The sequence below is a fragment of the Hypomesus transpacificus genome, unplaced genomic scaffold, assembly GCF_021917145.1.
Source record: "Hypomesus transpacificus isolate Combined female unplaced genomic scaffold, fHypTra1 scaffold_65, whole genome shotgun sequence".
Classification (NCBI taxonomy): Eukaryota; Metazoa; Chordata; class Actinopteri; order Osmeriformes; family Osmeridae; genus Hypomesus; species Hypomesus transpacificus.
The window spans coordinates 298,975-324,138 of NW_025814037.1; the positions used below are offsets into that span (position 1 = coordinate 298,975).

Sequence of the window (25,164 nt, forward strand, 5' to 3'; positions counted from 1 at the left end):
AACATAACATATAAGTACACAGAACAAATTTACATCTATGCTGAGCTTAGATAAGTAAACTTCCTAAATATACAGATAGCAATAAATAAACGACTATACTAACCCTAACACTAAAACTTCCTAAATTACAGATAACAATAAATAGTACGCTATACTAACCCTAATACACAAAAAAAAAAAAAAAAAAAAAAAAAAAACCTGTTACAACCCTATAAACTAATCTAACCTAAATGGAGTACAATATGGAGCATATAGTCCGCCATGCTTATTCTTAAGTCTAGACAGATTTTGCGAGATTTCTTGTGTTAACAGTCGGGACACGGGTTGGAAATCTGTTTGTGTGTGGTTTGCTGTCTTTGTCAAATCATGGCACACCACACACTGTAGGAGCAAAACGTCTAATCCTAGGATTTTTTGTCCTCATGTTTGTGGTCTCTCACAATATGAAAATCTTATAAGGTTAAAAACATTGTTTAGTGTGTCCCCAGCATAAAATGGCTAGATTAAGATACCTTTTAGATTTAATTAATACACACTCGACTCACTAGATTTAAGATTTTATTTGCTACGTTTAATTCTGCAATCCTTCTGGTGAAATCTGTGACAAATGTATGTATTTTTTCCTTGACAAAATTAAAACCATTTGCTCTTCTCTTCATAAATCCCCTGTGGTTAATGTTCTGCTTTTGGTTGCTGTTTCTAATGTTCTTTCTAGTTTCCAACATGTTTCCCTTCTTGCTCGCAGTGACATAGTTAGTGGTATGAGGCCGTCCTCCTGTCCTCATGATATTGTCCCAGCGATTATTCTGAAATCATCTTTTACATCACTTGGATTTAGTATCCAGTCAATAATAAATTTGTCCCTGGATCATGGAGTTGTCCCAGCTTGTTTTAAACATGCTGCTGTTCAACCTCTACTTAAGAAACCAAATTTAGATCAAGCCAGCCTGAACAATTACCGACCTGTGTCTAGACCAGTGGTTCCCAAACTTTTCTGGCTCACGGCACCCCTAAACATATCTCTCTCCATCCACGGCACCCCTATTTTGTACTTATTACTCTCAACCTCCTTTGTGTCATATTTGATATTTGTACTAATGCCATTTGATTTTACTTTGTGATATGTTAAATAGGCTATAACTGCTTTTATAGGCATTACATTGAGAATGTGAGGTTTATTTAATTGTTGTTATATTCAAATGAACCACTCTCTTTAATTCAACTAATTTAATAGAACTTTTGAATAAATAGTGAACAGAATATGAACAGACATTGGCCGCGTTTCCCAGAGTCGTTAAGAAGCTCTTAACGCTAAGAGCTTCTTAGGAGCGTTCTAAGAGCGTTAACGTTCCTAAGAAGCGTTAAGAGCTTCTGTCTGTCCCTTTCACGACTATATCACAGCCAAAATACATATTGGTAATAACTGAGAAATTAGCTGGCAGTCACAAAACAAATCAAGAACAAACCTTCAATTTAAAGTTCACAAATATATAGTTATACTTGTCTCCACAGACAACTTCAACTTAATGGGCTTGTCTCTGACTGCAGAGTTTGTCAATGCAAGGAGGGATTGTGGACAGTGCAACACGAAGGTCCTGTTTAACTGACAGCCTTTGCCTCACTTTATTCTTTATGTATGTGAGAGAGGAGAAAGCCAGTTCACAGAGGTAGGAGGTGGGGAATTGGATCAGCACATTTATAGCACTCTCTGAAAGTGAGGGATATTCCTGACCCACACGCAGCCAAAATGTGTCCAAAGACAGTTCACTGTGTTGCAACTTGAGTGTGCGGTCCATTTGCAGTTCAGCAAGCTCATCCTGTCCTCTTGATGACAGGCATCTCGCGGCTGATTCAGTGGAAAGAGAGTGAAATGGATCTCGAACCCAATCAAATTCCTCGTTTTTGTGCGGGAAATAGGTCTCAGGTTTTTTCTCCAGGGCGGATAAATGTGCAGATATTGAATAAAAAAAACTGCAGACTTGTCAGTAGTATTGGTAGCTGTCAGTGGAAACATGTCTATGTTTTTTTTTGCCACTCTTTGTCACCACTGAGCTAATTTTGACCTAAATCCATTGATTTTGTCTGTTGCAGACAGAACTGTTTCGTTCCTCCCCTGCATTTTCGCATTTAGCTCATTCATGTGGGCAAAAATGTCAGCTAAGTAAGCCATCAAAAGTCATCATTCATCTTCTCTTTGAAAGGAAGGTCATGGTCCCTCGCAAATGCCCGCAGCTGTTCTCTTAGTTCATAAACACGGGCCAGTGTTCTCCCCCTCTATAACCACCTGACTTCTGTGTGCAGTAAGAGACTCTGGTGTTCTGAACCCATTTCACTGCAGAGGGTAGTGAATAACCGCGTTTGAACCAAGCCCCCACCCCTCGACTCTCGGCTTGAGGCAACAGCCCCGGTGGATGTAGGTGGTATTGCATTTCCGATTTTCAAACCGACTCGTCCGGTCGTTTTTAATCCAGTCAACATAACTAAAACTATCTCCCCCAATAATTTTTGTTCGATTTTCGAACCTGGCTCATACGACTAGCTTTTTCATAGAATAATTTTTCCTGATTTTTGCTTAGATTGAAACCAATCCGAAATGGGTAAACTAGCAGCCCATTTATTTGTTTACGTCAAGAAAAGTTGCCTGGAAACATGCTCGCGGATACAAACAATGAACGAGCACAAAAGGGAGCATCAGCAAATCGCTGATTTACCTGAGCTGAATGAGAACAAGGAGAAAGGATTTGATAATCTACAGCTGCCTGCTTTTATTATAGCACGTTTTACAAATGGTTGCACATACATGACGGTTGTTTGTAGAGTTAATTTCAGTTATTTTAAAGCAGATTTAACAATTTTTTTATGAACGCTATTATGCTCATGGCATGACAAACGTAATTATAGCCTAATATAATTAGTTATAATATTGTGGCATGTTACGGCGTCATTATATATTGTTGACATGTTATTCTGAGGCAAAGACAAAGATGAACAAATCATGTCTGATAACGTCAATATTGTTATGGTTGTTATATTGTTAGAACTTTAAGTCAGTTAACACCACAACGATGGCATTAACAATAAGTTAGTAATAGTAAACAACACTCATCATCATTATAATAGTAACAAAGGTATAGGCTTAATTTGCTTTGCAAAGCTAGAACAACGACGTAGCCAGATATTCAGGTTTACAGTTTATTTATCCTACACAATACATAAGCAGTTAAACTATAAACACAAAGCAAAAAGAACAACGTATAGGCCCTGCACGTATAATAGGCTACTACAGTACTAATAGTATTGATTTTCGTAAAGTTCACATGTAGGCTATCTGCTTTTTGATCGGACTTGTACCACATTCTGACAGTTTTCTGCAATGCCTTAGCTCCAGCTCACAAGCTTGCTACTGGTTGTCGCAAAGTATGACGTTTACAGCTAGTTGCAAGCCTGCACGAGTTTCGGAGCTAGGAACAAGCTTCTGCGCAAGACCGGACGTGTCGGTCTGGAAAGATGGCGCGGTCCATTAGGACCCGACCGGTCATCGAGGCCGCCCCGTCAGTGCAAACACCTACGCACATATCCCAGCTGAGATCATAGGTGCGTTCGACATGACCCGACTTCATGCGGCGCCGCAGCCGGCTGCAGGCGGCTGACTTGAAAAAGTGCATTCTGGTTAGACTTTTTGTCCGACTTGAGACGGCGCCGAGGACACGTCACTGTGACGTTGCCATCAAAGTACCATGAGATCGATTAGGGGAACTGCCGGCTGTGTAGCCGAGCGCATTTTCTCAAGAGCAACTGCACGGGTTCAAGTGACGACACAGCTAATTCATGATTGGCCAGACTCACACACGACAACTTTGACGCGTGTTTTGGAATATTCGGACACCTTCAGTTTCTCCAACGCTCAAAAAAGTTTAATTAAATAAAAAATGTGTTGAAGAAAGGGTTTTAGTCAGCCTCTTCACTAACGGAAAGACTAAGTTAAATTATAAATAAAGTAAAGTAAGCAAACAGCGCTTGATCGGCCATGACTGACATCAACGCAGCAAACCACCAGTTGTGACTGATTTTTAAAGTTAAATCTGCATTGTCTTTTAGAGACCTTGAAAGTGTCATTCATGCTTTTTTATCACCTCACGCTTAGATTACTGTAATTCCCTTTATGATGGTCTTCCCCAGTCCCTACTCTCCCATCTTCAGATGGTGCAGTATGCTGCTGCCAGAATTTTATCGTACACAAGGAAGTTTGACCACATTATCCCAGTCTTGGCCTGTTTGCACTGGCTTCCAGGCCAGTTTAGAATATGTTTTAAAATGTTATTGTTTGATTTTAAAGCTCTTAATGGACAGGCCCCTTCATATATCTCGGACCTCTTAAAATTGCACGCACCCATTAGGTCACTGAGGTCTGCGGACAAGCTACTTTTATACACTCCCCGATCACGCTCTGTACGCACAGGTGATAGAGCCTTTTCAGGTGCTGATCCTAGGCTGTGGAATCAGCTTCCCCTTTTCTATTAGGCGGCTCCCTCATTATCTGTTTTTAAATCCAGGCTTAATACCCACTTATAAGTACTGGCGTTTCCCACTGCCTCTTGAGTTTTGATGTTACTTGTTTTGCTGTTGTTGACCGTTTTGTTTTCGTTTTCGTTGTTGTTTTTCGTTGTTTTTTGTCGTTTGTTGTTTTTTATTTATTTATTTGTATAATTATTGTTGTGCTTTTGTTCGGCACCTCGGTCAGCCTTGCTGTGTTAGGAGTGTGCTTTATGAATGAAATGTACTTACTTACTATAACAATTTAGTTTAAATTAAACACAAATATTATTTATAAAAATGTTCTGTAATGTACAAATAATATTTTTCCATGGGAAGATTGGGGTGGCAAGTATTTTCTAAAGGGGTGGCAGCTGCCCTTAGATCCGCCACTGTAGCTAACCACATGGATGTTGTCTCTCACTGCTGGTGTAGTCTAAATATCAGCATATAACAATTGGACTGGACAAAGTCCATTCACTATGTTGTGTTCTATCAAAACGGATTCTCTGAATTCATTTCAACTATATGCAGTTGGCTTTAATTGTACTATGTGAGTGAACAATATTGCCATATAAAGCACATTGTTGTTATTGAAGTGGCTTCTGATAAGTTACCAGCTGAACATGTTCACCAACAGTGAATGAGTGAGTGAGAGAGAGAGAGAGAGATAAGATGGGAGACGGAGACAGGGAGACAGCGAGGGAGACAGAGAGGAGTGGGGGACTCATAAAGCAATTCATGTTTTGGGGTCCCGTACAGCCCCTGTCGTAAATAATTATTCCAGTTCCCGTGTATAGTGAAAATAAATCAGAGTGTCGAAGTGAGGAAAATCCTAAGTCCGTACAAGTCAAAAATAAACTAAGTCCAAAGGTTGAAAATTATTCCAAGTGTAGACAAGTGAAAAATAAACTAAGTCCAAACGATGAAAATTATTCTAAGTGTTGACCCGTCAAAAATCAGGCTAAGTCCCAACGTTGAAAATTATTCTAAGTCCAAACCAGTCAAAAATCAGGCTAAGTCCCAACAGATGCACTGAAACTCAGAGTATTGATGCAAAGGTTTATTCCAACACAGGGTAAAAAAAGGTATCCAAGTGAGTAAGCTCCCAAGAGCAGACTGTCCGTTTCTCTCCGGACAGTCCCTTTTATACTGTATTTTCTGCCTATTATTTGTGTCATTTTTTGCTATTGGTACAATACAGTTGGTCACAGATACATTATGCATCCTCACAATATTGGTACCTTTCTGTTGATGACCATTTCTACGCTTTGTCACCCAATTGGCCCCTATACTAGGGTTTCTGATTACAGAAGCTGGGTCACGTTGGCATCTCTGTCCTTGCATAAATCTGCCCATGTCCAGGCTCGTGTTGGGTGCACACTTATCTTGGTTTGGAGGAGTTTTCCTGCAGCTTGGCCTTATGTGTACGTTCTAATTTACGGCTAGGCCTCTGCATTCCTTAGCGTGGTACTTCCCTATCTTCCTTTGCTAAAACCAACGTTTCACACCTCTATTGTTTTTACTCAGTCAGAGCTTAGCATCACATTTCCCATAATACAACTTAGAGTATAATATAAGGAATAATTGAGACATTCACTTTTCAATTAGATAGTTCCATAAATGTAACCCATCTCCATCATTTTCAGCAGGGTGACGTAATTCTCTTCATCAATTCCCCCCTTTGGGACTTGCAAAGTCCCATCGTTACTAATGATGGGATGAGATTACAACTATCAAATAAAACAGTAGTAGTTACATAAAGATGATATGGACATGTAAATGTGAGAATACTGTCAGCTCGTAAAACACAACTGATAACAAGACCATTCTCTTCCATTATGCAGTTGAGGTAATAAACAGTAATGCAGACCTATGCATTATCAATTTTCATCTTGTGCATAAATGTCATCATGTGCGAAGCTTTACCTTGGTGGCCTGGTGGTCTTCCTATCGCCCAATACTCGCATAAGCTATCAGCTTATAGCAACACATAGCAGGGGAGTGAAGTAAAAGGGTTATGGGTGACGGAAACTCCCCGTAGCCCCAATGATGCACATGGCGCAGGACATCAGGGCAAACTATGCTCATAATGCGACATGAGTATCTGTTCCAGCCTCTACCTAAGTATATAAGACAAACTGAGTCATCGCTAGTTGTCATACTGTACTATCCCGCTCATCCACCATCCACACTTCGGAAGCTTGGCACTGAGGTCCTGATTACTTATACAAAATTGGTCCGTCTCGTAAGTGTAAGATAAAAATGGTAAAAAAGGAAGAGTATAAAATATATAGTGTATGAATATACGTTGATTATACATATCACCCCAGCCAGTGGTCGTGACATATGAGATATAGGTGTTCGTTGCCACATGAAGATTTACTACCATTTCCCACCCAATGACTAGTGGTTATATGATGGGCTAGTTAGCAGCGTGGTCATGCAACGTTTAAAAATGTCCCCCTGCAGTATGCGAGGCTAACAACCAAAACAATGACATCAACACAACATTACTGCAGGGTCAGCAAACCATAAACAAACAATACATTGACAACAACACAACAAAAATCAGTTTGAAGACATGCAGTGAGGTTGACTGCGAGGTAATGTGGTATGATATCCATAAACCTGAGGTAGACTATGAGGTAAGGTTATATGGTGTCCATAACACTGAGGTAGATTGTGAGGTAAGGTTGTATGGTGTCCATAACACTGAATCAATTGTGACTTGTTCTTCGTGGTGATGGAGAACGAGTCCAACTACCCTTCGTCGTACTATCCACGTGGTGGCGGGTTTGGCGGGTAAATGCGTTGAGAGGTTCCCCACACCCGCTGCAATCTGTCCATCGTCTCTCTGCGCTCCTCATTCTCGCGAATCAGCACCCGATTATGGTGCTGAACTGCCAGACACTCGTCCTTCTGACGAGTGTCTTCCTGGCGGCGAACTCTCCACCGCTGAAGTGATTGCCCTCGCTTTCTAGCAGTAGCGAGACGTTGTCTAATCCTTCGGGACACACGTTGCTGGAGGCTCCTAAACTTAGCCCGTGACATGTCTCCGATCCGTTGTATGGCCTCAGTGGTCCAGGAACCGGTGATCATCATTTCGTCGTCTGCGTCGTCATCCGTCTCGTCATCAGGGCCCTCGTCCGCGTCGTCCGTGGATTCCCTCGCCGTTGGGCCCTCCGCTCCACCTGGTCTGGTCTGGTCTCCTGGAGGTGGTGGTTGGCCGCTGGATGATGGTGGTTGGTCACTGGATGATGGTCCTGATAGACTGAAATCGATTGGCCACCCCACGCCTTGGTCCAGTGCGATCAGAGGACCAAGGTCAACAAGTGGAAGATCCTGCAGCAGCTGTAACTCGTCTACCTGAGGGGGAGGCAGGTCTATGGGCTGGATCTGCCACTTCCTTTGTCTGGGGTCGCTGGGAACCTGACTTTCTTCTCCTACAGCGATAATTCTACACACTGGTATGGGGATTGGGGGACGCATGTCTACATCTCTAGGGGTCAATGGGGGTGGACTCTCTGGGGTATCTGGTACAGATGAAACCGGGGACACTAACTGACGTAAATCTAGACCTGGAGTTGGGGGTTTCTGACTTGTTGGGGATGGCATGGATGAAGTTGTCGTCTGCCGGGGGGTTGGGTTGCCTTGGTCATTCTTCTGGTTGGGGTCGTCTGCCGTGTTCATCTAGTGACATAACACAAGATTAGTATTTGCCAAACTCCCCATGGTTTAGCTCATACAGGTTAGATTTATACTTGAATTTTGGTGACTCCCCTAAATCCTTCATTTCTGTGTAAATCTCTAAACCGAGTTGGTTGTTAGTGGGAACCATATACAGTGATTCATCACTTTCCTCTCCTTTCGGATATACTTGTACGGGAAACTGTCCAGTTATTACTCCTGCCATCTTTTTTATCAGTCGCGCTACCAATGGCAATATGCAGCATGCAGCTACTACCACTATTATTACAATCATTGCCACGGCCATCGCTATCCCCCTCAGTAATTTAGGCCACGTTAAATTTGTCAACCAGCTCCATAACGCATTTGTTCCCGTCTTCCAATTGGAATGTATTACATGCTCCTGTCTTAGTTCTTTTAGATTAATCAGAGCTTTAGTAAGATTCCCCCCCTCCCCGGTGTGCATGGGAATGACGGTACAGCATTCTTCACCAATGAGATCGCAAACTCCCTGATTTTCTGCTAGTATGGTTTCAATGATAAACCTATTTTGCATGGCCATCAGTGAGGTGGCATGTAGTTGTTCTTTTACTCCTTCTAGGGCAGTTATTGTGTAGTTCATGAATCGTTGTTGGTTGTACCATAAGTAATTTATCCATCTGCTGTTACGTGCTATGTATTGAGCATTTATTACCTGACCGAAAAAGGGCAATGAGCCTGCTATACGTCCTGAGATTATCCAGTCATTACTTATGGCCATATGTTCAGTGGGCGTTCCGACCGGTATTTGGTCGTAAGAGATGTATACCGTGTCACCTGTCTTCCACTGAGTTTGTGTGTCTCTTTTTTGTTTGTTTTGTACTTGGCTTTGCGGTACTAACACTGTTACTTTTCCAGTTAGCATAACTGGGGTGCAGATACCCTCCCATCCCGGCTCTAACCTAATTTTCAATCAATCAATCAAGACTTTCGTCCCCTTCGCACAACCAAAATATATCTCCCAATGGTTCCTTCTGCGTAACTAGGTATGCGATATTGTTCAGTATCTGTGGATTCTATTTTATGGGTAATGTATTCACCGTCTAATACCAGCTGTTCGCACTTTATTGTAGCCGTGTTTGCTGTGGCGCACCGTCTGCCAAATACTTCCTGTTTACAACTCACTAATCCTTTGGAGTCAGTTAAAGCGTAGCGTTTAATCACATCCTCTATTTCCGTACCCCTTACTATACAAAATGGAAAAATTAGAGTTGGCGGGATCTTAACCAGGGGTGGCGCACTATAATCGCCCTCTTTTAACGTTTCATCTAGTTTGCGCGGACAGACCGTCTCATCCATACTCATACTTTGGTATTTTCTATTCGCCATGTACATAGTACAGTAAGCAAAGCACTGGTCTAAGTCCGCACAGGACCCCAATGCACTGCCTGGGATGGGCCTGACCTGTGGAATCTTTTTTGCATTGTAACATGCTACACAGGTTTCCTGACTTACTTGCCGAGCTGAGTACTTCAGCCATTTGTAGAACAAGTTAGAATTGAGTTGCCCCGTTCTTATCGATTTAACTATGTCCTGGCTGCGTTTGACTCGACGGGTTACGGAGTATATTTTGATCATATTCCAGGCTCTCCGGGTATTCATTGTTTGTTTGGTGTTTACATCAATACATTGAGTTTTCAAGCATTTTATTGTTATTTTTGTCATTCCTTTGTCCCTGCACCTTTGGTTCGGGGAATAGCTGTAGATTAATACATTACTGGGGCCGGTTGTTATTATCACGTGTCGGTTGGGTGGGTTGCTGTATGTTAAGTTAACTTCCTCTGCTAATGTTATATACCCTAGGTTGGCTGCCATAACTCCTACAGCTAATGCACATTTTGCCATCTGTATATCATCCATAGATGTTTTTGACTCATTAATGGGCACTTCCCGTTGTGGCGTTGGGTCATATTGGTGATATGGGGTGGGTAAAACCTGTTGAGTTGAGTTAGGTTGGGGATACATGGTGGGTTTCGGGCGTGCTAGCATCCACATCAAATTACCTGCCAACACTATGGCTGTCCCTATAAGCATCATCCCTATCCCTAGCTGTATCATGGCTGCACAATCTGGGTTTCTTTCCTCATGTCTCAAGGTGATTTCACGCCTTGATACATTCTTAACTGCCCGTTGACCCTCGCTTTGGTACTCCCTTAACTGGCGAGCAGCTGCTGACAATGTTGCTGTTGTTTGTGACTCTCTGCTGGACCAGTCTGTGAGATCGTCTGAGTCCCTGCGGGGAGGAGTGTCCATCCCCATCCTGGAGTCCCTGCGGGGCGGTGACACCTGCCCCTGTTGTCTCCGGTAGAGCTGCTTCATTCCTAATCGCCTCAGTCTGTTCTGGATCTTCTGCTCTGCAGCAGTGATTTAAATGGTACCAAAACTTCTTAACGTCGACTTTTAGAGCTGTGTGGGTCGTTAGACGGACTCTGAAGGGACTCTCCCGTCTGGGCTCGTTCCACTTTCGTTTGAACACCTTCACGTAGACCCAATCTCCAGGCTCAACCGTCTGCAGGTTCTCTGGGATCTCTGCTTCCCTTTGCTCTGTAGCACCTTTTACCTGTGAGAACACTTCCTTATGTATTTGTGTTAAATGTAGTAGGTAGCTTTGCAGCTCCCTTTCCAATTTTTCTAGGGGAGGACCCGCAATGGGTCCTCTCAAATAAGGAACTGGAAGCGGTCTTCCAGTTGCCATCTCATGCGGTGTTAGAAATGTCATGCGGTTAGTACTTGAGCGCATTGCCATTAGTGCCAGCGGTAAAGCCTGTACCCAGTTTAACTTACCATCGGCCATGATCTTTGCTAACTTAGCTTTCAAGATACCGTTGGCCCTCTCGACTGTCCCTTGTGACTGGGGATGGTAAACACAGCCAAACCTTTGTCTAATACCTAGCATTTTCAATGCCAATTTAAAAGTTTCAGCCACAAAGTGCGGTCCATTGTCTGAGCTTATGCTATCCGGGATTCCGAATCTCGGAAAGACCTCTCTACACAGAAATTTTGCTACTGATCGGGAGTCTGGACCTGCAGTTGGTACCGCCTATACCCATCTGCTGAATCGACATATTACTACCAAGATGTATCTCAGCCTTCCTATGCGTTGCGTCATGTCAACATAATCGATCATCAAATGTCGAAATGGTCCGTCAGGTGTTGGGATGTGTGATATGGGGGCAGGAAGTGTTTTCCTAACATTATAATGTGCACATACCTCACATTCGTGTAACACTCTATCAACTGTGGCTGCTAAGTATGGGGACCACCATACGGCCTGAAGACGACGTATAGTCTCCCCCCTTGCGCCATGGTCGCCGCCATGCGCATTCCTAACAGCAAAGCGTAACAACGAACTAGGTAGGACAAAATGTCCCTGACAGCTCCTCCATAGACCTTTGTGCGGTCCGTCTTGAGTGGTTTGTATCGCCCCCCGTCTCACCCACATGTCCTTTTCCTGGGGACTGACTCCGTCCTGTGCTAACACAAGGGAAGACAATGTGGTAAGAGGGGCAGGGTCCTCAGCTACCTGTACGGGTCCCATTACTGCCCCTGTCGCTGCCTGTCTGGCCGCCTCATCGGCCATATTGTTACCCTTGGCTATGAGAGTATCTGTCTTTTGGTGGGCTGGGCACTTAATAATGGCCAAGGCCGTTGGAACGTGCATAGCTTCTAAAAGGTGCGAAATGGAGCTTCCGTGGCTGATAGTTGTACCATCCGCTCGGCGGAAACCTCTCTGTTTCCATATGTTACCATACACGTGACACACACCATATGCATATGCAGAGTCAGTATAAACATTAAGACTCTTACCCGACGCCACCTGACATGCAGCTGTAAGAGCCTTGATCTCAGCCAATTGGGCTGAACTTGGTTGGTCCACTTTTACAGATTGGAGTATGTCAAATGTGGTGTCATCCTTAAGCTGCACCACGCTGTAACCTGCATGGTTACCTACAGCATCCCTAAAGCAAGATCCATCCACAAACAATGTGAGGTCTGCTACGATGGGCTCATTGTGCAAGTCGTCGCGTGCCCGCATAAATACATCAGTTACATGAACACAATCATGTGGTGTCCCATCTACAGGTAACACCATCTTAGTTGCTGGGTTTACTATGCTGCACCTTTGAATGGTAAGCTCTGGTGCAGACAGTATCACCTCGTAGCCAGTCCGTCTGGCCTGTGTTAACACAAACCGGGGACTTGTGAGTAAGGCATACAGTTGATGGGACGTATATAACGTGACTGGGTGTCCCATGGTTAGTGATGATGCCTTCTTGAAAGCAAAGACAGCGGCTGCCAGTCCCTGGTAGCAGGGTGGAAGTCCTGCCTCTACATTATCCAGTTTTGTACTGTAATAGGCTAACGGTTGTTTCCCAATGGGCGTGTCCTGCAACAACACAGCAGTAGCATATCCAGACCGTTCTGCAACATATAGGTGAAATGGTTTTGAGTAATCCGGATTGCCAAGGGCTGGGGCGGATTGCATGTCACTTTTAAGGGCCAAGAAAGCGCCCTCCGCCTCTTCGGTCCACTGCAGAGCAGCAGCATTACTGGTCTGCCCCGCAGCCCTAATAAGGGCCCGCAGAGGCGCTGATTTGAGGGCATAGTCACAAATCCATGGTCTACTGTATCCCGCCATTCCCAACAAGGTGAGCATTTGCCCTACCGTCTGTGGTTTCGGAGCTCTGGCTATAGCCTCTATCTGTGACAGAGCTATCTGCCTCTTATCCCCACTAAGTCGTCTCCCCAAATAATCAACTGTCGTCTGACAGAACTGCAACTTATCTCTACTGACCTTATGACCGCCTTCTGCCAGCTGGTTTAACACGGTGACAGAGTCTCTCTCACACTGCTCCTTTGAACTACTGCAAATAAGGATATCATCTACATATTGCAAGACGGTACTAGTGACGTGCAGGTTCTGCAGGTCCTGGGCCAACACTCGATTAAACACAGCTGGGCTGTCCAGGAATCCCTGGGGTAACCGAGTATAAGTCATTTGTTTGCCTTCAAAGGTGAAAGCAAACAGGCACTGTGAATCAGTGTGTAGGGGAACTGAGAAAAAGGCAGAGCACAGATTGATGACGGTGTACCATTTGGTACCTGGGGGTATGTTAGAAAGTAGTGTATGTGGATCGGGAACAATTGCCTTTGGAACGTCCACAATGGAGTTAATAGCCCGCAGATCATGTACCAACCGATAATCATTAGAATGTGGCTTCTTTATTGGAAAGATGGGTGTATTACAGGAACTTTTTGTCTCTATTAAGACTCCCGCATCCACTAAACCCCTAATCGTGGGTCTAATCCCGTCTATGGCGTGTTGTCGGAGTGGGTACTGCCTCTGGTATGGTAATCTTGCTCCCTTCTTCACTTTTATGTGTATGGGGTCTGCTGCCCGTATAAAACCCACATCCGTCTTATGTTTTGACCATAGGGATGGGGGCACCTGTCCTAACACATCTTCATGTTCCGACAATGGGCATTGATGTGATGGTGTCTTTACATTTACAACCACTATCTCAGCTGTCCCTACGTTGTAATTTCTCGCTGAAATTCTATGAAACCGGGCATCAGGAGATATGTGTAAGTACTTATTATTGGTGGGCCTCCAGTCTAACACTTGTGAAGCTGCTTTTATCATTGGTCCTAACTCACTAGATCGATGTCCTTCAGTTGTCATCAATGGGACATGCGGGGCTGAGTTCTGTACATGATACCATTCTCGTAATTCTGGTGGGAGTGTTACGGCTGCAGCTGCTCCTTCAGGGCCTACAAAAATATCCTGGCTGATGATGGAGTATTGTTTTTTATTGATCAGCTCCATCCAGCAGTCGGCATAGTCTGTGTAGTTTTGATGTTCGTCATATAGAAGAGTGCAGTGGAGCGGCATCTGTTGTGGTCTTGGTTTCCCTACCAATGCTTGGACCCACGGTTCCCATTCTTCCCATAATTGGATTAGTGAAGATTCTTGTGGGGCCAATTGTAGCCAGTACGCTAGCGGTGGTGTCCGGCTGTGATGATCTTGTGCTGTTACATTCATTAATGGACTTAAGCCATTTTGGAGTTCCTTTCCAACCATCACTGGCATCATCTGGTTTGCTGAGGGACCTTCATGGAACTCTATTTGCAGGCCGCGTTGAGTACACACAATGTTAGCTTTTAGTATGCAGAGAATGTCTCTTCCTAATAGATTGATGGGAGTGTGTGCGGAGTACAGTAGAGGCGCTACAATAGTTTTTCCTTCAATTTGCATCGTGAGTGGCTCCGTAAGTGGTATTACTTGTGTTTTCCCAGAAAAGCCTACAGTTCGGATGGATGAACTGGAGAGGGGGAGATTGAAGCCGTTTTTTCCAATGCATGAATACGTCGCTCCGGTGTCTACCATGAAGGCATGTTCTCGTCCTTGCACTGTAACTGGTATGGTGGGTTCTTCTCGTGGTTGTAGTGAGATAACTGGTGACATTATTGTTTCCCCCTCAGGCTTCTCCGGGCACCTCTATTGCCAGTCCGCTGCTGGTCCCCAAGACTGTGTTGGACAGTCTCTTTTGATATGTCCTGGTTGTTTACATCCCCAGCACACATTAGCTTGTTGATTGTCAGTGCGATTGGGGTAGGACTGCGCTTGTCCGTTCTGATTGGGGTTGGACTGTGTTTGTCCATACTGATTGGGGTTGGACTGTGCTTGTCCGTACTGCTGTGGGGGTGGGCCTTGTCCATACTGATTGGGGTTGGACTGTGCTTGTCCATACTGGTTGGGGTTGGACTGAGCTTGTCCACACTGCTGTGGGGGTGGGCCTTGTCCTCCTCCCCCCTGGGAGTTCCCACCTCGCTGCATAGGTCCACCTTTTCCCTTCCAGGATCGATAGATGCCATCTGGGGGTCCAATGTGCACATGGATTGGTGGCAGAGCTGTAGGGTTAACTATTGCTGCCTGTACTGGTCCTGTTGCAACAGGTGGCTTGGGTGGTGGCTGGAACATCACTGGGGCCTGGAGTGTCGGGTTCTCGGGAGCCTGGGGTGGTGTTGTTATAACCGGGGCTTGTGTCTTGGCTTTGTCTTTTTTCAGCTTACACAGTTCTCCCAGCTGCAGTTGCGCTAGCTTGTTGACAAGTTGCTTGTTTAGTTCTTCCGCCTCCCGCTTATCTTTCCTGCTATTATCAACGTGATGGACAATGTGTTCTGAGAACAGTGGCCAGTCCATTTTCATCAGACCCACCACACCGTCCAGACACTTCTGTACTTCCAGTGGCATTGCCTTCTTCACCATTAGCATAAACAGTCTCTGTGTGGTGTTGTTCGTGTTCCAGGCACTCCCTGTCTCATCTCTCCATCTGCGTTGGAAAACATGCAGAAACTTGGATGGACACTCGTCGTCTTTCAGCATTTCGCCCTCCAGCTTGGAGGGATCCATCTTCTCTGGGTAGTGTTTCCTTAGCTCTGCCCATACTTGGTTGCGATGACCTCCGAACCCTACACCATCCACTTGGTTTCCGGACACCACTATTGGCAGTTGTGCACTCTGGAAGATTTCTTCTGTTATTTGTTTTCCGGCAGTATGCATCAGTAGAGCCTTTATATCTCCCAGAGCCAGAGTCACCCCTGCTGTGCTCTCTTCCAGTGCTGTTATCCATTTATTTGCTCCATCCGTGAGTGTGGGCAGTCTCCCTGCTAGGCCGATCATGTCCATGAATGACCATGGCACATACATGGGATTTTGTCCAGCTCCTTTCAACACCAGGGGGCACAGTGAGGTTGGTGCGTCTAGGTCTTCTATTCCCCCTTCGGCTGGGTGGTCCATTTGGCTGGATCTTCTCCCCAGTCTTCCTCCATCTCTCACCCAGCGCCGCTGTTGCTCTCCCTGTGGGTGTCGTCTGGGCGGTGGACTGTCGACTAAAGCCTTCTCCACTTCCGCAGCTCTTCTGTCTTGTGGAGTTATGGTCCCTTCCAGACTTAAGTGCATTGCCCCTCTGTCGTTGTTCTGTTGCCATGCGCTGTGGGGATCCTTGTTTGGTCTGTCATAAGGCCTTGGCCTGGGCGTGGGTGTTTTTTCTCTGTGGACTCGTAATTTTGTCGTCAGGTTGGTTATTTCGTCATCCATCCTACGTAATGACTGCTCCCAGTCTTCACATGTCCGTGTGAGGTGGGCCCACTCCTCCGATGGTTGCCCTCTGCTTTTTTGTTTAGGCCGTGCCCCTGATGAGAGATATAGTGATTCTAGTTTCGGAGGTGTTTGATAAATTTCCTCGCCCTCCTCCTGTCGGATGCCTCGATGGTCACGTTGTCTCAGTGATTCAGCTCTCTTAAGTTGGCTCCATATCCGCCCCTCTTGATCGGATTCTTTTATTGCCTCTTCCAGGTAATTCAGTTTATCAGCCAGGTGCGCCACTTCTGCTTTGGCTGCCGCTTTCTCTTGGTACTCCCTTCTGTCTCGACTATCCTGGGACCGTTCACTATCACATGTTGTTTTCCCGTCCTCTTTTCCCATGTCAGTTTCGACCAGCTGTCCTGACTTGACTGGTAGTTCAGGCACTGGCCTAATGTGGATTTCAGGTGCTTTGTTCAGACTGAAAGTGAAATCTCCCTGTAGTTGCCCTGTTACTTTTCCTTCCTCAGGGCCCATGTTCAGGAGTGGATACTGTCCCATTCTGAATGGATTCATGTTGTCAGGATATGGGGGCGGCTCCGAAGGCCATGCTGGTGCGGTGGGGTCCTCACCCTGTACTCTCTCTATCCCTGTCTCCATTGCTGTAGCCACGTCATCTGTTTTTTCTTTTTCATTACTTCGTATTTTCCACATTGTTCTGGCCATCTGCTGGCGCTTTTGTCCATGCATTTTAAACCAGCTTAACACCATTCTTTCCCTCGTCCTCCTGCCTAATCTCTTGTCACCGTGGTCTTCAGATTTATGGTGTTTGATATTGACCTCCATCTCCTCACAACACGCCCAATCAAAGGATCCACCTTTCGGCCAAAGTGGGTTGCGAACATGCCATTTCTTCATTAGTTGTTGAATTAATTTTTTGTCCTCTGGGTGGCGCTTTATTATTATCTCCATTGGGACCTTCGACTGGCTGTCTCTGGCCCCCCCTCTACTGTTACCGTGAGTGATCCCCATGTAGATTTGTTGTGCTCTGTTGGCCAAGGACCCGGGAAGCTCCGGTTGGTCGTCTGTTTCCCTGATTTTATTTATCTCTATCAAATAGCTCATTGGCTGTCCTAGTTGGTGTTCTGCGGCTCAGTTGGAGTCCTGCACCAGCTCCTCGGATCTATCTTATCTTGGAGGTCTGGTAATATGATCCCTGCTCAACCTACTGGGAATAACAGTGACACCGAGTGATGGATCTGGGGCTAACTCGTCCTGTTATTGCCCTCCCGACACTGTAAGGCAGATATCACCAGTATATTTGCCAATGTGGTCCGCTCTAAGAGCTGGGCCAGACTGTTACAGTTACACAAACAATGCAATGCTTGTTGCTCAAGACACGTCTGAGAAAAACCGTCTTCTGGGCTTAATTTTATAATCAAGCTTTAAATGTATTTGGTGGGCTTTTTACCCCTTTTATGTTAACCAATGTGTAAGAATGGAACGCCGTCTATATCACGGAACTCCCGAGTCTTTGATGCGTTTAGTAATACTTTTTGCAAATGCTGTTCTGTGTAACTCACACCAGTCCCTCTGACTTCAGACTGTCGTTAAAGTTTCACACAGACCTCTGGTGTTTCCTCCCAGCTTTACCATCTGTATGTGATTTATTTGCAAATGGCACACTGCTCTTCTTGCCACTCAGTAAATCAAATACAACCTAGTGTGAAACTACAAGAAACGGAAGGACGGGTAGCAAGAGTCTAAGTGTGTACCTGTGTGTGGGGTGTGTGTAGGTGTCAATGTATGAATATATATGTGAGTGTGTGTATACGAAAGTGTGTGTGTGTTGTGTGCGTGTGTGTTGTGGGTATGTGTGTATATGAGAGAGAGAGTGTGAGTAGGTGTGTCGTGTGTGTGCGTGTGAGGGGTGTCTGGATGAGTGTGTGTGTGTGTATGTGTGTATGTGAGAGCAAGAGAGTGTGAGTATGTGTATCTGTGTGCGCATGTGTGTGTGGATGTGTATGTATGAGTGTATGAGGGAGAGGAGTGTGTGTGGTGAGGGGTGTGTGTGGACGTGTGTGTGTATGTGTCTGTGTAGGTGTGCGTGTGAATATGTGAGTGTGTGTGTGAGGTTGTGAGTGAGTGTGAGTGTGTGTACCTGTGTGCGTGTGAATATGTGAGTGTGTGAGGTTGTGAGTGAGTGTGTGTATGTGTGTGTGTGTGTGTGTGAGAGAAAAAGGGTATGTGGAGTGAGTATGTGTGTGAGAGTGTGTGAATGTGTGTGGATGTGTGAGTGTGTATGTTGTGTGAGAGGTGTGTGTGAGTGTATGCAGGAGAGAGGGTGGTAGAGGAGAGAGGAAAGGGGAGGGGGGAGATGTGAGAGAGGAAAGAGGAGAGAGGAAAGAGGAGATGTGGGAGAGGAGTGAGGAGAGAGGACAGAGGAGAGAGGTGATGCGAGAGGGGGAGGAGGGAGGAAAGAGCAGAGAGGAGATGTGAGAGGGGAGGGAGGAGAGAGAAAAGAAGGAGAGGCTCAACTCGAGCTGGTGAGAGCAAAATGGGCGTGGCCACTTGCTTGGTGGCAAGAGCGAGTGAGAGAGGGAGAGAGAGCGGAGGGGTCCCTTCGCAAAGAGCGAAACTTACGCAGATGGGAGTTATCCGTCGAAGTTCAGACAACCTTCCCACACAACTATATCTGTTTCCAACTGTTCCAGAGAACCACCACTTATATGTCCCACAACTTAGTATTCTCAAACTCATGAAACACTGAAACAGAGTTCTCCGTCGGCTCTCACAATCCCATTCCCTGTCTTTATCTATAACTTTGATGTTCAGTCTGGGGCAGAGATGGAGTGGCTTTTTAACCGATTCTTTCAGACTTCTCTCCCTGTAAACCCCACTCTGTCTCCTGTTTGGAGTGCCCTGGTGATTTGCAGTCTGCTTTCTTTCAAGCCGAACGGACTCCGCAGATCCACAGAGATTTACAGGCTTTTCTCTGTAAAATACACTTCTTCGGGTTAAAGGGGAAACCTATGTTAACCTGCAGGGCAGCTTGCTGTTTTTTTTTGCTAATTATTCATAATTTGGTTGGACACAAACACTGGGAAAAATATATATCAGCCTATTTTCTACGTTTCACATGTTATTACACTTATGTTCTAGCAACAAAAGGTATCTGTTGTATATCAGAAATATGCTGTTCTACCTTTTAGTACCAATAACACTTTTATTTTAACTTTCTGAAAATTCCCCAAATGCTCTATGGTTTGCTATTACTTTAAATGAAAAACTACAATTACAAAATCCTTACGGAATAACGTCAAATGTGAAACAATATTCAACTCAATTTACATAAATCTGTAATTTTGTCTGTTCACCCGCTGCCCCGTCCGAGAAAACGGACAGCGTCTGTCTACCGGTCGTGTCTCCCTCGGGGAGTCTCCGAGCGGTACTCTGAGTTGCCTCTCGTCAGCTCCAATCAGGTTTATAATCAAGCCTCTACCTTCCCCTTTCCTGACAGCGGTCTACCTATATTATAATGCTGTGCAAAGCGCAGGTCACTTTGTCTTTTTCTCTCTATTTCAACAACCTGCTATACAACACGTTATATGACTTTTGTCTAAAATCTACTCATGCAGTATATACAAGCAAATTTACAAGCATTGGTTCTGGCCAGTTTTATTATCTGTCGCCCCTCCAGCGACCCACGCAGTTTTTTACAAAGTACTTTCGTTCCCCCCAAGGGAAACCGCCGGCTCACTCCCAATTTAGACCAGCTGAAGGGAGTCGCTCTCTTGACTTAGACCAGCCAGGAGCTCTGCCAACTTAAACCAGTTGGGCGTCGCTCTCCCAACTTAGACCAGATGGGAGGCGCTCTCCCAACTTAAACCAGCTGGGAGTCTCTCCCCCAACTTAGACCAGCTGAAGGGAGTCGCTCTCTCGACTTAGACCAGCCGGGAGCCGCTCTCTCGACCTAGACCAGCCGGGAGCCACTTGTATTTATTTATCCCCAAGGATAACTGCCTCGCTTACTAGCGCGGAGGACTTCACACATTCGTTATTTACTTATCCCCAAGGATAACTGCCTCGCTTACTAGCGCGGAGGAATTCACACATACTACAGTTTTACTACTATTATTCTAAACACACTAAAACAGAAAATACAATTTATATAGGGTGACACAGGGTTCTCTCTACAGAGTCTCAAAAAATAACTCACAGCGTAGCGATTAATGCCAACGTCTCGCCGTCAAAGCAAGCCAAAGCAAACATCCCGCAAATACTAAGCATGCAATCAGCCAGCAAATGATAGATGTACGTTCCATGTTAGTCATTCATTCTTTCCGCACCATAGCAAAACATATAGGCAACAATTATTACAATTATTAAAAATCACAAATTAATAAAATATATAAAAATACATGTACGTTTGCATCAAAACTGTGGTTGCAGTGCACTAATATATTTTATAAATCCAATTTAAAAACTAGGTTCTTTTGAAAAAATGACACTATACCAGTATCGGGCCTGGGCGGACACACTCGGACACGCATTCAAATTTAGCAGAGTAAATGGTCTGCTTACCTTGTAAATTTTGTGGCCAAGCGTGTTCCGAAGTGCGTCCTCCCGGGACCCGTTAGCTTAGCGTCGGTAAATTCCCTCCTGGCTGGCTCGCCAAATGTCGTAAATAATTATTCCAGTTCCCGTGTATAGTGAAAATAAATCAGAGTGTCGAAGTGAGGAAAATCCTAAGTCCGTACAAGTCAAAAATAAACTAAGTCCAAAGGTTGAAAATTATTCCAAGTGTAGACAAGTGAAAAATAAACTAAGTCCAAACGATGAAAATTATTCTAAGTGTTGACCCGTCAAAAATCAGGCTAAGTCCCAACGTTGAAAATTATTCTAAGTCCAAACCAGTCAAAAATCAGGCTAAGTCCCAACAGATGCACTGAAACTCAGAGTATTGATGCAAAGGTTTATTCCAACACAGGGTAAAAAAAGGTATCCAAGTGAGTAAGCTCCCAAGAGCAGACTGTCCGTTTCTCTCCGGACAGTCCCTTTTATACTGTATTTTCTGCCTATTATTTGTGTCATTTTTTGCTATTGGTACAATACAGTTGGTCACAGATACATTATGCATCCTCACATTATTGGTACCTTTCTGTTGATGACCATTTCTACGCTTTGTCACCCAATTGGCCCCTATACTAGGGTTTCTGATTACAGAAGCTGGGTCACGTTGGCTTCTCTGTCCTTGCATAAATCTGACCATGTCCAGGCTCGTGTTGGGTGCACACTTATCTTGGTTTGGAGGAGTTTTCCTGCAGCTTGGCCTTATGTGTACGTTCTAATTTACGGCTAGGCCTCTGCATTCCTTAGAGTGGTACTTCCCTATCTTCCTTTGCTAAAACCAACGTTTCACACCTCTATTGTTTTTACTCAGTCAGAGCTTAGCATCACATTTCCCATAATACAACTTCGAGTATAATATAAGTAAATAATTGAGACATTCACTTTTCAATTAGATAGTTCCATAAATGTAACCCATCTCCATCATTTTCAGCAGGGTGACGTAATTCTCTTCATCACCCCCTGCACATTCTATGTGACAGCAGTCCCTGGGGCTCGTCCCAAAGCAGCGACCATTACACTGGGGGGCACACACCGTCTTTGTCACTGTGAGACACACATGAACACACACACATAGGGTTGAGAGAGAAAGAGGTTAACTGTACGACTAAAAGTCAAAAGCCATGAAAGAAAATGTGGAAGGAAAAACATGTAATCTGTTTCCAGAGACAGAATATTTGAGTAAGTGAGAAAGAGAGAGATAAAGAACATGGTCATAATAAGAGGGCAAACTCACAGGTCTGGCACTGGTCTTCATCAGGTCCCCAACAACAATGCTCCATACAGGAAGGGTGACATAATCCTGAGGATGTGTGCATGAAATAAATAATATTTTATGCAGTTATACCCTCTAGCAGAACTCCATCCTCTTCAATATTTGGACAGCAACCCATAATAGTATTCACCATATACATACAGCATACCTCCATGCCCACCTTTTTCTCCATTGTCTTGAATGTCTATGGGGCCACTGGCGTTTCTGACAACATCATGCCAGTTCACCCATGGACCATGAGTAAGAAACCTGTTGTTGATGATCTGTACACCACCCTCCAGAATTTCTGAGGAAAACAAGAGAAAGAGTGCAAGAGTATGTGGGGGTGTAAGAGAGACAGTTGGATGGCGAATATGTGTGTGTGTGAGGGTTTGTGTGATGATCTGTTAGCAGCCAGACACTGCACACTGAGACATTACACAGGTTACATGCACGCATTCAAAATAAACTAAAAATTAAAACATGTTAGAGAAACCTGCTCTTCTCGAGAATGCTGGAGGTTGTGTAACAGAAACTACAAGCAAACATGACCTCACGCACACAAACATATCTGAATACAGATCAAATCATCTGTGCTGGCAGGAGGGCTTTCACAGAACATGGATTAGTCATGGAATAACCATCAATCTCCCTTTAACAATCAACTCCATATTCTATCTCCACAGTACACACGTCTGCATCTACTAAGGGTGTGGTGTAGCAGGAAGGAGAGATTACTGTGGTCCCCCACACACTCCTTGACATAACAGCTTCTAAAGTAATCTCTTCAATGGAAAATAAAACTTAATGGAAAAAAAACAACACTGATTTCTGTAGCAGATAAACACTTGAAATATACCGTACTATTAGCAGTGCAAACCAATTTGTTCATACAATCTCTGTTTACTGATCATTTCTTCAAAGCTCTTTCATCCTTCACAATTTGTCCCCAAATATATATTTTTTTACTTCATCCCCTTTGTTTCTTCTCCATCCACCCATTATAAAAAAGGTTTCTCGCTCTCTCTCTTTCTCTCCTTTAGTCTTTCTCTCCCTCTCTGGCCCCCTCCCAATTTGACCCTCACTTCCTTTCTTATCTGGCTCACTTCTTTATTCCACATTCTGTAATCTATTTCTTCCTCCCCTCTCCCACTCCTAAACTTCAACCCATGCCACCAACATCTGCCCTCCTCCGCAGCCCTTTCTCCTCTCCTCACCGGTCAAGTGTGTGAGGCCTAGGTGCTGCAGGCCATTGGAACCCTCCTTGGGGTAGTTTAAGAGGACAGAGAGGGCGAAGCTGCTGTCATAGAGTGTGTTTCCCCTGATGACACGCAGATGCTCCAGTGGCAACCGGCGGAAGTGGTTCATGGCGATCAGGATGTAGCCTGTCACCTCTCTGATGGTCTGAAAGAACATGTGAGTGACAAAGCATGTTAAAGATCCTGTAAAGCAAATTCCATGATTTGCATCTCACATTATATAAGTGTGAAATGAGTTCCTGAAAGCATTTGCAAAGCGCGAAAACTTTGTCGTACTGAGGCCCCGTTTACCCAGAAGAAAAACGCATATTTTCATGCGGTTTGGCCTTTCATTTACACGAAAACTGAGATTTTATCACAGAAAACGATCATTTCTAAAAACTCCGGCCAAAGTGGAGATTTCTGAAAACTCAGTTTTTGTGTTTGCGTGTGCACTAGCTTAAACGGAGCTATAGGTTCTCAAACCTCACAGTATGGGACTAAAAAAGCATCACGTCATGTGAGCGTCCTGTTAATAGTAATGGGTGCGTTCGACTTCATGCAGCGCCAGCGTCGCCTGCAGCCGCCTGCAGCCCGGCTGACTTGAAGCAGCCAATGGCTTTCTCAGCTTCAACGCAGCCGGCTGACCACCGGTGCCGACAGTCGAACACAACTGGCATAATGGGGTCATTTATTTGTGAATTGCGTTACATTTCTGAATCACGAAATAGCCTACATTTATGCATCGAATTTGTGAATCATTCAAACAAATGAACTTCGCGCCTGAAAGGTAAAGGAAGTCGGTCGTGTTATTCGTAGTTGTTGATTTTGAAAATTCTAATTGGTTTGCATGGCTTTATCCTTCACATTACACTACCGCGGTTTGGCATAGTTATGATGGCACTCGGGGGCGTATATGCGGGTTCATGTAAACAGAAACATTTTTGAAAACGTACTTGTGTGTACAACGTAATTTTTTTAAACGGAGGGGCAGAAATATTGGTTTCTGTAAATACCCTGCTATGTGTAAACGTGGCCTGAAATGTGGAGTTAGACCGTTGAACAGTTTCTCTTCCGTTTTCAGCCCAGGTTTTGTATAGGCGGAGCCAAAACCCGACCGATCTACGTCACAGCCGGTTGCATTCTGTAACTCAGCTGGTACGATGCAAAGACAGAGTAATTAACACTTAAAACACTCAGAGACTGCAGGTAGGTCTGTTCTGATATCTGCAATTGATTTAGCTAGTGTTGCTGTTGTTGCTAAATATAATAAATTCGAGGTGGCGGAGCTTCAGCTCCTTCAGGCGATATGCCCCCCCAGTCTCAAGCAGAGAAGACTGCTGATTTTCTCACGATTTCAAAGCCTAATTTAATATACTTGTCAGTGGTTTTTTTTTATTCGAATTTGGATGGGTAGTAAACAACACATTCTTCTGTGGCAGTGGCGGGCTGTGCATTTTACGCCTAGGCCTTCAGTGACGTCATACTTAGTCCTACCTAAACTAATACACCTCACAATAGCATCAATTTGACACCACGGCTGGAGAATCCATAAAGAATCACACTTACGCATTACATCACCTTAATATAGGCTAGTCGTGCAACACTTAATTTCCGGAGCATTGAAAATCAAAAAGCTTGCATTCACAATTAAGAGTAGGAAACTAAGATCACGGATACTGTCAAAACTCAAA

At 44.6% G+C, this 25,164-nt stretch overlaps 1 protein-coding gene across 1 annotated transcript in view; it reads right to left on the reverse strand.

Annotated features, from left to right (window-relative positions):
* LOC124466113 (receptor tyrosine-protein kinase erbB-3-like) overlaps positions 1 to 25,164 on the reverse strand; it is a 147,506-nt gene that overhangs the window by 84,128 nt on the left and 38,214 nt on the right. The window contains 5 exon segments of the mRNA XM_047017791.1: positions 5,244 to 5,299; positions 21,941 to 22,024; positions 22,215 to 22,280; positions 22,414 to 22,539; positions 23,450 to 23,636. Coding sequence (XP_046873747.1) covers positions 5,244 to 5,299; positions 21,941 to 22,024; positions 22,215 to 22,280; positions 22,414 to 22,539; positions 23,450 to 23,636 — 519 coding nt within the window.